The sequence below is a fragment of the Coenobita brevimanus genome, chromosome 6, assembly GCF_032717465.1.
Source record: "Coenobita brevimanus isolate Jiangsu-jjx chromosome 6, ASM3271746v2, whole genome shotgun sequence".
NCBI lineage: Eukaryota > Metazoa > Arthropoda > Malacostraca > Decapoda > Coenobitidae > Coenobita > Coenobita brevimanus.
Genome location: NC_136959.1, coordinates 17,324,091 through 17,337,404, shown reverse-complemented (window position 1 = coordinate 17,337,404; position 13,314 = coordinate 17,324,091). Strand labels below are relative to the sequence as shown.

Here is a 13,314-nt window from a genome sequence, read left to right as displayed (position 1 = left end):
TTCATAAATTTTCACATAGTTACGTGTCATATAGTGAATTGGTGGCTTTTGATAGATAGAATGCTGTGTCCTAAATAGTTTTTTGTAAGTAATGAAAAAGAAAAGAAATATTTTTCCAGAGATTTCAATGCGACCTTTGGAAGGAATCAGAAGGGCCCAGGTTATGTGTCCTCAAGGCGTTCTCCTGATGCCCTCCTTTAAAAGAGAAAATGGGGGGAGGGAAGGGCCGTTATGCTCATGGTTAAGTGTGCAGCAAGGTGAGAGGTAAGTGCTTGGTCAGGTGGAGTTGCAAAAGCATAGCGTCACCCATGTTCTTTCCTTCCATAGGATGACTTCCTTCAATTTGGGAAGGTTAACTTGTGGTGAAACGGTAATTTTCAATATATATTTAGTCCTTCATGTCCCAACTATCTCCTAACCAAAAAATAGTCGTTTGATGATATAATTAACTCAACAAACAAAATAAATAAATAAACAAGAATACAGCACTCAGAAAGCACACACCTCCGCCAAAGCCAAATACCAGACAACTCAAAATACCACCAAAATTTAATCATTTCTTCCTTGGTCCGTGACTCATGTCGACAAAATTTCGTCGAAATCAATCAAAAACTTTTTGAGATATCTCATTTACAAACACACAAACAACGAGACAAACAGGGGTGGATATAAACTCATCGAGCACCATTTTCGGATGTAGTAAATAAAAGATGAATGGAAATAAAAAAACAAAATAGAAAAATACGCCATTGGATTGAAGATGCTAAAGGTGTTTAAAACCAGAGATGAAACACATACACTCTTTCCAGTACCTTGTAGAAGTACCAAGGAAAGGAATAGTGTCTAATCTTCATTCCAGTTTCTGTTTGGATGGACAGAACAGACATGATATCAAGCAGGTCAAATACATATACATAGGCGTTCACAAGGGAAAAGAAAAACAAAAACAGCGTCCTGAAAAGGGTAGCCTTGATAATGAGAATCCAGGCATTGGTATTCCGACGCAGTAATGATCCATTCATACATTTTCTCGTACACATGCATATCAACTGGCCCCCTAGTCCGTCCTTGATGTTCCTCGTCTTTCAACCAGGCAGTGCATACACGTGCGAAATCAATATCTCACCTTTCATTTGGTCCATAAGGAATAACTGTTTCAAAATATTTATCCAGTTTTCACCTATAACTCCCTTCTTACCACATTCCTCACTAAATCGCAAATTCATCATCTGTTCCTTCATATTTTATCATTGATAGCTCTACAAAGTTAATTCTGCTGTATTCCGTCATGACATTTGTCCGTCAGTGAGACAAATGTTTAGCAGATGAGAGTATCAAACTATGCAGCAATTTTTCCAATGAAAAGTAGTCAGACGGAATGGCTAAGACATTAAAATTATAAATCTTTAAATTCGTCTCGCCAAATTCATGTGTTCGAGGCGTATTAGATATAGTAAATGCACAAGTGTACTCGAAATATTAGGCAGGTTTAAAGTATGGAAGATAACGGGGAGACTGCGTATATCCACCTAACCCCAAGTCCTATATTGCAGGGCCATGTTGAATGAGCCATGAATAAAAAATGCTTTGTCTCATATGAAATTCTGTGGCAAAAATAAAATGGTATGTCCGCATGGGTAACCTTTTGCATTTTTCAAGCACTTGCATGTTTGAAGACTCCTCTGCGAGTACTTTTACGAGTTGTTTTTGACGTACGTTACTGGTGTATTTGCTACAGTAGTTGTCTTAAATATGTCATTTAGATCCGACCATGTAGTCATAGCGGGTACAAAGAAAAGTAATGCTGAATTTTACTGGTGCTAAATACAGAACCGTACATCATGGCAGTTAGTTATGAGGAGAGTCCTTTTGCGATGAAACCGGAAATTGATAATAATGAGGGTAATCAGGATGATCAGATTTCCGGTTTGCTCTGAATATCTGTTTTGCACATTGACTCTTAGAATGGTGACGCTGTTTGACCTTACACTCTCACAGGTCAAGCATGATCTCAGCTTAACCCAGGTCAAGGAGGTGCTCGAGAAGAATGTGCGAGCTAAGAACACTGTCATGGAGCCAGAGGAAACAGAGAGGATGGAGGGGATGGAGGAAATGGAGGGAGGACAGAAGGAAGGATCAGAGGAGGAAGGCAAGAGGGAGGAAACACAGGGGGTGGGGCAGAGGGAGGAGACAGAGAAGGGAGAGAAAGGGAAGGAGGTTGGAGGGTCAGAACCAAGGGAAAAGACAGTGGGGTCAGATCATAAGGGTCGACCTCGTCCTGGACAGCTCCTCCGTCAGACACCATGCAGTATATCCAGATGCTACGGGAATCATTTACAGAGCTGTGTGATGTGTACCCAGACCTGGTAATTGACCGTGATGGACACTACTCTGCCATAGATAAGATGGATGACCAGCCTATCTTCTTCCTAACCATCCAGCCTGACCAGTTCCCAACTGCCCACCGTGCTAGCTTGGACGAGTGGACCCGCAACCTCAATGAGTTCAACCAGAAGTTTGAGAAGGCTCTAGGGAAAGGCTTAAAACCTGAAGTAGAGAATGAGTGTGAAAATAATACTGACGAATGTGGAGTAAGCATGACAGAGGAGTGTAGGGGGAGTGTGAGGGATGAGGTGAGTGAGGACAGATGTGCCAATGACCAGCAGGAAAACCACGAGGTGCGACCCTTCACTTTCTCTGACCTGGCCCGGGACTACAGCTCTGACTCTGATGACTCTGAGATGCCGGAGTTTGCCAAGGGGGATGATTCCGGGATGTCCAGTCTACCAGGTACCCAACAAAGCATTTACACTGTGGCCACAGAGCGTGACATAGCCACCCTGATGACAGACTATCGCCGGCGCAAGAACCAACACTCCATGCCCTCACTGTACAGGGAGAAGAGAACCAAGCCGTTCCTGGAGAAGAAGCCCTCGCGACCGCCTGATCCTGTTCCCCCGGAGATTGATGAACAGAGGTCACATAGCTTGATGAAAGACAGTGAAGCACACTTAAAAGTCTGGACAGAGATGGTGGTGACAGTGTTTGACCTGATAAGCCAGCTGAGTGACAGTGAGCTGCGACCTCTGCTGCCCTTGCTCTTCCCCACCATGCGCTCCCTCACTGCCCACGCCCATGACCCACACTTGAGGTAGGTGGTAGCAGAGCTCCTCACTAGGGTGGCAACGCTCTATGGGTTTAGTCCTGCAGAGTGATTCATACTGACGGGAAATGATGTGGGTCAGACTGAGGCCAGAGCATGGGGGAACGATGGTGACGCCGCTAGCCCACCACCATCTGACGCACAAACACACAAACCGTGCAGACAGTATGGCTGCCCTGGCCTGAGGTTAGGCAGTCCAGGCTGCTTCTAGTTTGTTTGAAGTTTTCCTGTTAAATAAGAAAGAATTTCGTTAAGCTCCATGACTCCGAAAAAAGCGAACTCCTGTCTAGTGAAATCCATTGTAGAGAGGTCATTCTGTATATATATATATATATATATATATATATATATATATACCAAACCATACGTGCTCCCTACGTGTCAGCAGGTGGGTTGGTGGAGGATTGGTGCCCCTCCCCGTAAACCAAATAACTCAAAGTCAAATGGCCGCCCCTTACGGGATTGTGGCGTCTGGCAGTAGATAGTAGTAGATAGACATAGACATTGCACTCTATGTCGGGTAAATCGGGAAACAGAGTTGCTATTAAACGACATTAATGTTGCTATGTTGGGCACTAGCAATACTACAGCGGCAACGCCACGCAACACTACTGCACCACATGGCATAACAATACATCACAACATATCGTTGCACTTCACTGCGTGGCACCATACTACACCACACCACATTCAGTGCTTAAACTCAGGCAAGCATTTCAGTAATATTAATACTCACGAATAATTATTGCACTTACACACTATACTGCTAATATATATGAAAAAGTAAGTTGTTAGTGAATTATTAATACAAATAAATGAATAATTATTAAATCAGGATAGTGTACTAGAAAAGAAGTTCCAAGATCCTGCACATGAAAGATGTTATGCAGATTTCATATTTAAAAAAAAAAAATAGTACTGTATCTAAAAAACCTCATATTGTAGAAAGTGGTCCTATAGATGAAACTACGTAAAATAATGGTCTTATTACTGGAAGGACACTTGCTTTGCGAAAAGAAATAATAACAGGCATCGATTACTGATGTCCTTGTAAGGCGTAACAATCTGTTATCTTGCCTTTTTGGCTGCAACGTCATTTTTTAAGTATTCCACTACTTTTCGATCAGAGTTAATGTACGATAGAGTAAAATATATTTAATAGTTTTTAGCTTTATTTAGGGGTTCCGTAGAGACATAAGGAGAATCAAGTGGTTTGTATCGCTTGTACCCCGACCCGTCCCAGAACACACCACACCAGCCCACTTGTCCAGGGACCACAGAAGTTACCTGGGTTGTCAGGGATCGTTACAAGTTCCCGGTCTGTGTGTGTATGAGTGAGTGAGTATTTGTGTGTGTGTATGGGTGAGTGAGTATTTGTGTGTGTGTGTGTGTGTGTGTGTGTGTGTGTGTGTGTGTGTGTGTGTGTGTGTGTGTGTAAAGATGCTGGGTATGCGGAATGTGATAAGGGTACAAGCGCAGATATAAACAGTTCGATATTGTGTGTGGATATGATCCGGGCGATATAGCCTATTCACTGAAATATGAAAAACAGAAGTGCATATGATCAGAGGTGAATATTATGTTGAAAATGTTATGGATGAATCTGTGTAGGAATGTAGTGAACGATTTGCAGGTTAGTAAGGAAGTAATTACGGTACTTGGAATAAACGTATCTGTGACGACACGGGTATGGATGGGCCAGGAACATGTAATATATCTGTATGTTGGAATGTGGAGAGATGTGCAGTGAAAATGTGAATGTTATTTGGAGGAAGACATGCGCATTCCGTACGAAAATGATTGTACACTAACAGAAGCAGATATCACAATAGACAACAGAATAAAAACAGTGTGTAAGGATGAACATATCGGTGAAATGGACAGGGAAATGTAAGGCAAACTACATACAAAGAGGAATACAAACTACAGACGAAGAGGAGTAATAAGGATAAGAAGCAGGAGAATGATGACCGACTTGGTGACTTAAAGTTTGGCAATTCATTCAAGTCTCAGTAACATATCATTTTGTCGAAAGAGTTCAGTGTAACTTTCAGGATTAGCCGTTCAGCAGCTATCTATCTATCTATCTATATACCTAGGCTGCTTCCCCCAAGGAAATAGGCAGATACGAAGCAGTAATAAACAAGTAATTAGAGATTTGGTAATGGATTGGAATATTACTATACCACGTCTGCCTGGCCGTGTGTACAGCAGGAAAGCAACTCCTGTATTTCCTATGGATTTATAATTAATATACAGGTCTCTGGATTTTCACACTGCCTTGACAGCTACAGTAAGAGACACAAATGCCTTTTCTGTTTTTGATTTAACAATGCACTTTTGAACTTAGCCAGAATTTGTCCTGCTGTACTGAATAGATACATTTACCAATTTTCTTGTCTGACTGATTTGTTATTGAATTGATGGGAAGTAAGAGAGAGAGAGAGAGAGAGAGAGAGAATGTGTGGAAGATGACCTAAAATGTTTATCAAACATGTAATCGTTTTGATAAAGAAAATGAAAACCAAAGGATAAGGAAGCTGTAAAACTCGGAATAAGTTAGTGAGGTGAGGTGGAGAGACAAGGGAAATGTCAAAGGAAGGGAGACAGGGAGAGGGGTGTGTGTGGGGGGAGGGGGATAGCAGAGGAAGGAGGAGTGAAAAATGAGTGAATAAACGAGGTCCTGGAAGGAGAAGGGGAGAAACGACGAAAAGGTATAAGACGATGCTGAACAGCGTGAAGAGAGTGGAAGTAAGAAGTGAGATGCTTGGACGTAAAATTGAAAAAGAAAAAAAAGTTGGTAGGTAGGTAGGTAGGTAAGAGACAGAGAGACAGAGCAAAGGCAGAACTAGCTGTAAAATATTGTGTGTGTGTGTGTGTGTGTGTGTGTGTGTGTGTATAAAGCTACTTAAATCTTGATAGTTTAGAAACTCACATTCATACAAGCATTCCCCAACCAGGATGGTCCGCTTGTGGTCTACCTAACAGAGAAACAGCAACAACAATGGACCAAATCCAGCATCAAACTAATTATTTTTCATGCAGGAAAATTCTTTAGTTCATAAGGATATTTGGACTAAAAATGATGGAACTGTATTTTTTTGAACGTGCCCCGCTGCTTCCGGTTATGTTTGGGCTGTTGAGGCAGGAAAGAAAAAAAAAATAGTTATTTGATTTTTCCAGAGCAGCGGAGAGGGAGGGGTATTAGACACAAGAGAATGCAATGCTTATCATGTTCAGTACCTTAAATATTTATATATATACATATATATAGAGAGAGAGAGAGAGTGTGTGTGTGTGTGTGTGTGTGTGTGTGTGTGTGTGTGTCCAGAATTGCACCTTAGTATCAACAAACGCTACATCACCACACACCATCACTGAACACTGATACCAGCCGTCTTCATTGTTTTGTGCAAGGGCTGTCTCATTGAGGACTGTTGAAATGGAATTATAGGCATAGGTATAATGGGTTATGATACAGCATTAGTGAAAACCATATATTAGTAAAGATTATAGCTTTATCGCCACGATAAGACAATATTTCGATCTCCTCTACCTTTTTATCCTCAAATATTTAACTCTACCAACGGGTTTTTCTATAACTGTACAGCTTTTTCTCGCTCTTTGTCCATCTTATTCCAGTTTTTATCATTTTTTTTTTTCTCTCTCTCTCTCTCTCTCTCTCTCTCTCTCTCTCTCTCTCTCTCTCTCTCTCTCCTTGTATTTGTTGGGCTAGTTTTAATTCTTGTCCTTACTCACTCGGTGCGAATGCCACGGGATGTACAGCCTCACTCACCCCTTGATTCCACCTACTGCACACAGTGACTCAAAAGGATCTATCGAATTGCTCCTGCTGTGAGTTTTTCGGTTTTCCCATTGGTCTCTTACAATCTGGGTTGTCTATTTTAGATGTCACACTGTCAGCAGGATCAGTCTTAGGGAAACGAGCCACATGATCATAAAACTGGATTTGGCGTTCAATTATCGAGTGGGTATTAGGATTCGAGTCAGTATTATGGAGCAGTCGCTCGTTGCACACCTGGTCATACAAGAGGTAGCTCATTACCCTGCAAAGGTACCTAATACCAAAAAAGGTTAATTTCCTCTCCAAGGAACTTCTCAGCGTCCATGTCTTACGGCCATAAAGTAACACCGGGAAGACCTTGAAGATGCGGATTTTCGTCAATAAGCAAAAATATCGACAGCAGCAAATACTCGAAGTGAATGAATCCTCAACACCTAAGCCAAATCAGTACAATTGAAACAACTCTTCATCTGATGTACTGTTGATGTGGATCACACCACACAGATAAGTTAGTCTTCCCAAGCCTTCTATGTCTTTACCACATTCTGAGCAGACTGTAAATTTTTTCGTCTACTACCCTATCAAATGCCTCAGCCTTGATCTTGGTACAGGCGACCTTTAGTTTCACGAGCATTGAATTCTCACTGGAGGCCTCGAGAGCATTCAGGATTGTTTCTAGCAATGCTGCTGGGATAACTGTAACAGGAGAGTCAGAGCCAGTATCCTTGTAACTGTCCACTGATACTTCACAGTGAGGGATTCACAGCCCTACCCCGTAGTGCATGAGTAATAAAGTAAGTGGGCAAAAGGACACATCCCTGTCTCACTCTAAAACCTACTGGAAGGAAATTGAATATTCCTCCCCGCACCACACACACACTTGGTAGCACTCCTATTGTTCGAACACAAGCCAGCCATCACCCGATAATCCCTATCAGAATCCCACCAAGTAACAAGAACTCCCAGGGTGTCTCAATTTAATGAATCGAATGTCATCTTGAGATCAACATGGGCTTCTACTCCTTCTATAAACTCAAGACTGCATTTCAGGAGAACTCGAATTGCTAGGATCCGATCAACTGCTGACTTCTTGGGCGTGAGACCAGATTGCTCAGGCCTCAGAAACCAGCAAATTGACCCAGTTAGGCATCAAGAGCACATGAGCAAATGACTTGTTTTGTACTTAGGATTATAACACCCTGGTAGTTGCTGCATTCACGTTAGTCTCCTTTCCCATTCCAGACAGTGATGATCAAACCCCTCGTCTACTAAGATAGAATGACACTACCTGCACGCCAAACGGCTTCGTTGACTGCATGTAATCCCTGGATCATGTCTTCCTCAGAGCATTAATCAGCTCCACACGGATGTCTCAAACACCAGCAGTCCTATCACTTTTCGGCTAAGCCACTACCGTCCTAGTTTTTTCTAGATAGGACTTGGGATTGTCGTTAATGGGATACCATACAGGCCAGCATGGCTACAGAGCCTCTCAACTGGGTGGCTCTACCATTTGCATATGCTCTAAGTACGTAGTCCAACGCTCTTTATACGCACATGCCCCGAAACGATCCGTCTATTTATTTTCCGAATAGAGTTAACCTGAGAGGTGAATCTGGGGCGAAGCTTTAGGGCTCGATAAGCAGGTCAATGATCATTGGAATGAAAGCGACCATCTACTTATTTTAGCAATATCCCTGACATATCTCTCACTGTACTCGTCTCTGTGAAACTGTTGCCCATCAGAACGGAAGTCTGCATTGCTCTCGATCCTCAACCAGTTTAGCAGGACGATTCCCATCAGTAGTAGCTAGCGTCCCCGACGAGATATATCTCTCTCTGATCACGGATGGTGCCTAACACATTCATCAGCTGCTGCCAGAGCAAAACCACGAATGTTGTCACGCTCCTTAGCAACCCATCCGAAACTGGTATCCCAAATCAAGCAGTGAATTGGGCCACTTGAACCAGGATCAAGCAATTCACGGTTCAGGAGATTTTGTAAAATCCAGAAGGAAAGAACTATTGGAGCTCCTGGTTCCAGAGCCGTGGAAACAACACATTCTTCGAAGTCATGGAAGCTCCAGTAAATGGATTAATAAGCAACTGAGTCGACTTCTGCGTAGAATAGCTCTGTTTTCCAGATCCCTTAATCAAGCAGGAACAAACGCTGCATTAAGAGAGATGAAACCCAAACTGTGCTTTAACCTCACCAGAATAATGAACTCATTAACTGGAGTAATCCTGTCGACAAAAGGGGCAAAGGGAGCAGCAGTCGCTACAACAACACCCCAAAGATAGGCACAGTAGCCTCCACGAGATCACGAGTATGTGTAACTTTCGCAACTAATCTTGTCTTGGTTGGGCTGAATCAGCTCAAAAAGTGCATCTCTGCCAACATCAGTTGAGCCGACTCTCGTGACAAGTCGTGATACGATGGGCAGTCACCTTCTGAGAGGCATGGATCGCTTCAAAACACCCACACACACACACACACACACACACACACACACACACACAATATATATATATATATATATATATATATATATATATATATATATATATATATATATATATATATATATATATATATATATATATATGTATGTGTGTATATATATTTATATATTGTATAGATACGAATCGACTCTGTGCATAGGCGTAATAGTCCATTCCGAGAGGCCTAGCAATTGTCCGACCTACCAGACACCGTAATATATCGCCACCTTGGCGCTAATACCCAAAGTTCCTGTTGAATATACCCTGGGGCTGTCTCATTCCCGACAGGTGTATTGGTATTAACGGAGGTGTTTTTATAGCATGTTGGTGGATATAATGGAGGGTCATTTATGTCTTATATGGAAATTTAAATCCTTAACTGTTCCCTGCCCCAAACTGGGAAGGAAGTTGCGCCCATGCAGATAGCAGATCACCTATATCTAACCCCTCGAACACCACCTACAAAGTTATGGACAATTATTCTGATCACTAGACAACAAATACATTGCTACTGGGGCAAAGATATGTTTTGTGGATTACATCGAGTGTATTGATCTTGAATACTGAATGAGATATTTCCCAGTTTGTCAAATATATTTTAAAATATGCACATAATCCTCTTACACTAAGTTGTCTAGGACCAACTGTGTGTGAATGTTGGAGTTTGCAAGGAAAGCTGACAGGCGACAATATAATGCTATGAATAATGGAGCAGATCGTAATACACGGCAACAAAACTATTCAAATCCCAGACGACCTTCACACACACAGTCATGCCTAGAAAGTTCATGGAAAAGTAATAGGCTGAGCGGTTGTTCGTCACAGAAATCCACATCATTTTGAAAAAAAAAAAAAAAAAAAGTGAAAGGCGCCTCACTGATAGACCAAACTAGGATGCTTTCGAAAATTTAAAAGTTACAGTCGTTCCACACCCATAGCTGGAAAGTGTATGGAAAAGCAATAGTTGTTACTTATGTGGCATTTCTCAAAACTGCTATTGTCCCGTAAAATAGCCAACGCGCCAAAATAACTGTCATGGAAAGACCCTGAACTTATAAAATCCACATTATGGAGAAAGGTGGATTATCTGAAAGTGTCAGTTACATCTGGCAATTGGAATGGCACACTTCTAGTTGCAATAATGACATTGTTGAGATTGCATTGTGGATACCGATAACTTAACTGGATTGATATTAAAGTTAAGAGCTATGTACGCTATTTAAGAATTCCCCTGAAATCCTAATGAAAGAGATTAATTATTTATGTCATGATTAAAATGTAATGATCAAAAGGTGATTTCCTTCGTTCTGGGATTGTTACTGAGATATACAAAACACATGTGCTTCTGGCGCCATAAAACAGCCGTGATGACATGAACTGCCGTGCTGTAAAGGACTGACCTGGAAGACATGGGCCCTCATTCTCGTCGGTTAAGGAAGCTCCCTAACATCTTTTCCTAAGCGATTTATTTGGCTTACACCTTACTGTCCAAGCCTCAGTTATATAAATCCTTCTGATATCGCCATTCTCTGCATAAAAAAACGTACAAAAGGATATTAACTAGCCATATCCAAAAATAAATCGCAAAGGAAGAGGTGATAGGGAGCGTCTTTACGTGGCAAAAATACAGGCCCTGACGACAAAGCTGACTAGTACTGTGTGCTGCATAAGTAACAGGTGGACCCTCAGTAAGTGTTCCTTCCGCCGCTATGCATCAAACTTGTCATTAAGAACAACGTTAGATATGTAGTGACTTAAGACGGTAATGGCTTCCAGTGTGACATCAAAGCAGGAGTTGGCAATGGGCCCCAGATAAGAAATCTGATGTGTGACCGTGAGTTCAGAAATAAACTAAACCCAGTTGTGTCTGTAACAGGGGAAGTAATTGTCCTAAGTGTGTAGAACTTTATCGGGAACTATAGAGCAAAACAGTAATTTGTGATTAGTTAGTGGAAATTATGTTAATGGCTTGTCGGAGAACTGACAGTGGGCTCTAACTAGTGCACTTCTTGAGTTTTTAGTCTGATGACTTTCAATACAGTCTGGTGAGTTAAACAATGAACATGCCAAAAGATTTCACCATAAAATTTCGGAGATAAAAATTAGGTTTCAAAATCTTTTCAAACCAGCAATTATTAGTGATAACCCCTAGCCCCTGCAACGGTGCAGCGTCCCAATCAGAGATATGAGCTATGTCAGATATTAGGTGTGCCATATCCTCATCCCTTTGTTGAAGTAACTGCTGAGATGGACGCTGCAGGAAGTGGATGCAAAGGTGAAAGGAGGAGTCATCAGCGTATGAGTGAACAGCGTTAGATGTACAGCTTAGAAGATAGTTCATGTGTAGTAGGAAGAAAGTTGGTGATTGGACAGAGTCCTGACGAACACTGCTATTGATAGGCCTGGGAGAAGAACGGTGACCATATACAACAGCAGCCATAGAACGACCAGAAAGGAAGCTAGAGATGAATGCACAGATAAAAGGATAGAAACCATAAGAGACCAGTTCGGAAAATAAAGATTTTTACCAGACTCGATTGAAAACCTTTGAGATACCAAGTGCAATGTCAAATCTTTTGCCAAATTCCCGAAAGAAGGATGACCAGGAGTCTGAAAAGTATGTGAGAAGGAACCCACACTGATGGTCGGCAAGAAGGTTGTGATCAGAAAGGCACTTTAAATTTTCTTTTGTTAAGAATGAATTTAAAAAAATTTGAAATACTGGATGTTAAACCAAATAAGCGAAAGTAAAGGGCTGGGAATGGTCACCCTTCTTTGAGAAGGGCTGAATGAAAGCAAACATCCAGCATGAAAGAAAAGTATAAGTTGACTCAAAAGGAGTTTAGCTAGGCAGGGTGTTTGCACAGAAGCACAGGTCTTGAGGATAACAGGAGGGACCCCATCAGGCACATATACCTTGTCAGTATTGGGCCCGTGATGGCAGAAAGTAGAAATTTGAATGTCAACCATGAGGAAGTCAGAGGAGGAAAGTTATGGAGGAACAGCACCGGAATCGTCTAAAGAGGAATCTGCTTTATCAGTAGAAGAAACTGCTACAGAATCATCAGAGCAGAAAAGAGGAGGGAAGGATGATCAAGTAAAGGTGATAGGAAGGATTTTGGCAAGGTGGTAGAAGGAACGGGAAGAATCTGAGTTGGAGAGCTCTGAGATTTTAATATTATGTTTTGCAGTGAAAAGGACAAATTTAGCACGATTCTGGGTGAGATTCGTGGGTGGGCTGGCTCCGGTACCTTTTGAAGACCCTCTCCTTGTTGTCGACAGCATTAGAACAAGCGTGATGGAATGAGAATGAATATGATAGTGAAAATTACACCAAAATTGCTACTTCAAATCTCCACAGAAATGCATTGGTTTCATCTGTTGTACAAATGAATTGTAGGTAGGGTAAGGGAGGGTAGTGGGATGATCGTCTGGGAATGTGAAACGACCAGTCCAATGCCTGTGGTTGACAAATTCCACAATTACTTTGTACCTTACCCCCGACCAGACCGATTGTAACTTACGACACAAGGCGGCAGGCAAAAGACGGCGGTTCGAGAATAATTTGTTCTTGTTGCAAACAAATTGAACCGAACTTTACAGTATTCAGTCCACTCATTATACTACACCTATTTTTAGTGTTTACTCTCTCTGCCGCTCTCCATCGTCTACCAAGTTTCAAGTCCCTTTCAGACTTCCATTTACTCACCGCGTTTTTATATTCCTACCTCCACTTCCATTGAGGATCTCATGCCACGACGCAGGTCAGAGTCGATGAGCCTGCTTGTTCATCACTGTCAGAAGGGTGATAAGAAGTCAAGCTTGATCTGTGATGTGATGATCT

The 13,314-nt window shown here is 41.8% G+C and overlaps 1 protein-coding gene across 1 annotated transcript; it reads left to right on the top strand.

The window, feature by feature from the left end:
- Positions 1 to 2,303: 2,303 nt before the first annotated feature.
- LOC145400444 (uncharacterized) lies at positions 2,304 to 3,155 on the top strand. The gene has a single exon (XM_080272961.1). The coding sequence runs from the start codon at positions 2,304 to 2,306 to the stop codon at positions 3,153 to 3,155; it is 852 nt and encodes a 283-aa protein (XP_080129087.1).
- Positions 3,156 to 13,314: the final 10,159 nt, after the last annotated feature.

What these genes read in the sequence shown, in the direction of transcription:
- LOC145400444 (XM_080272961.1), top strand. Translation starts at nt 2,304, where the DNA reads ATGCAGTATATCCAGATGCTACGGGAATCATTTACAGAGCTGTGTGAT.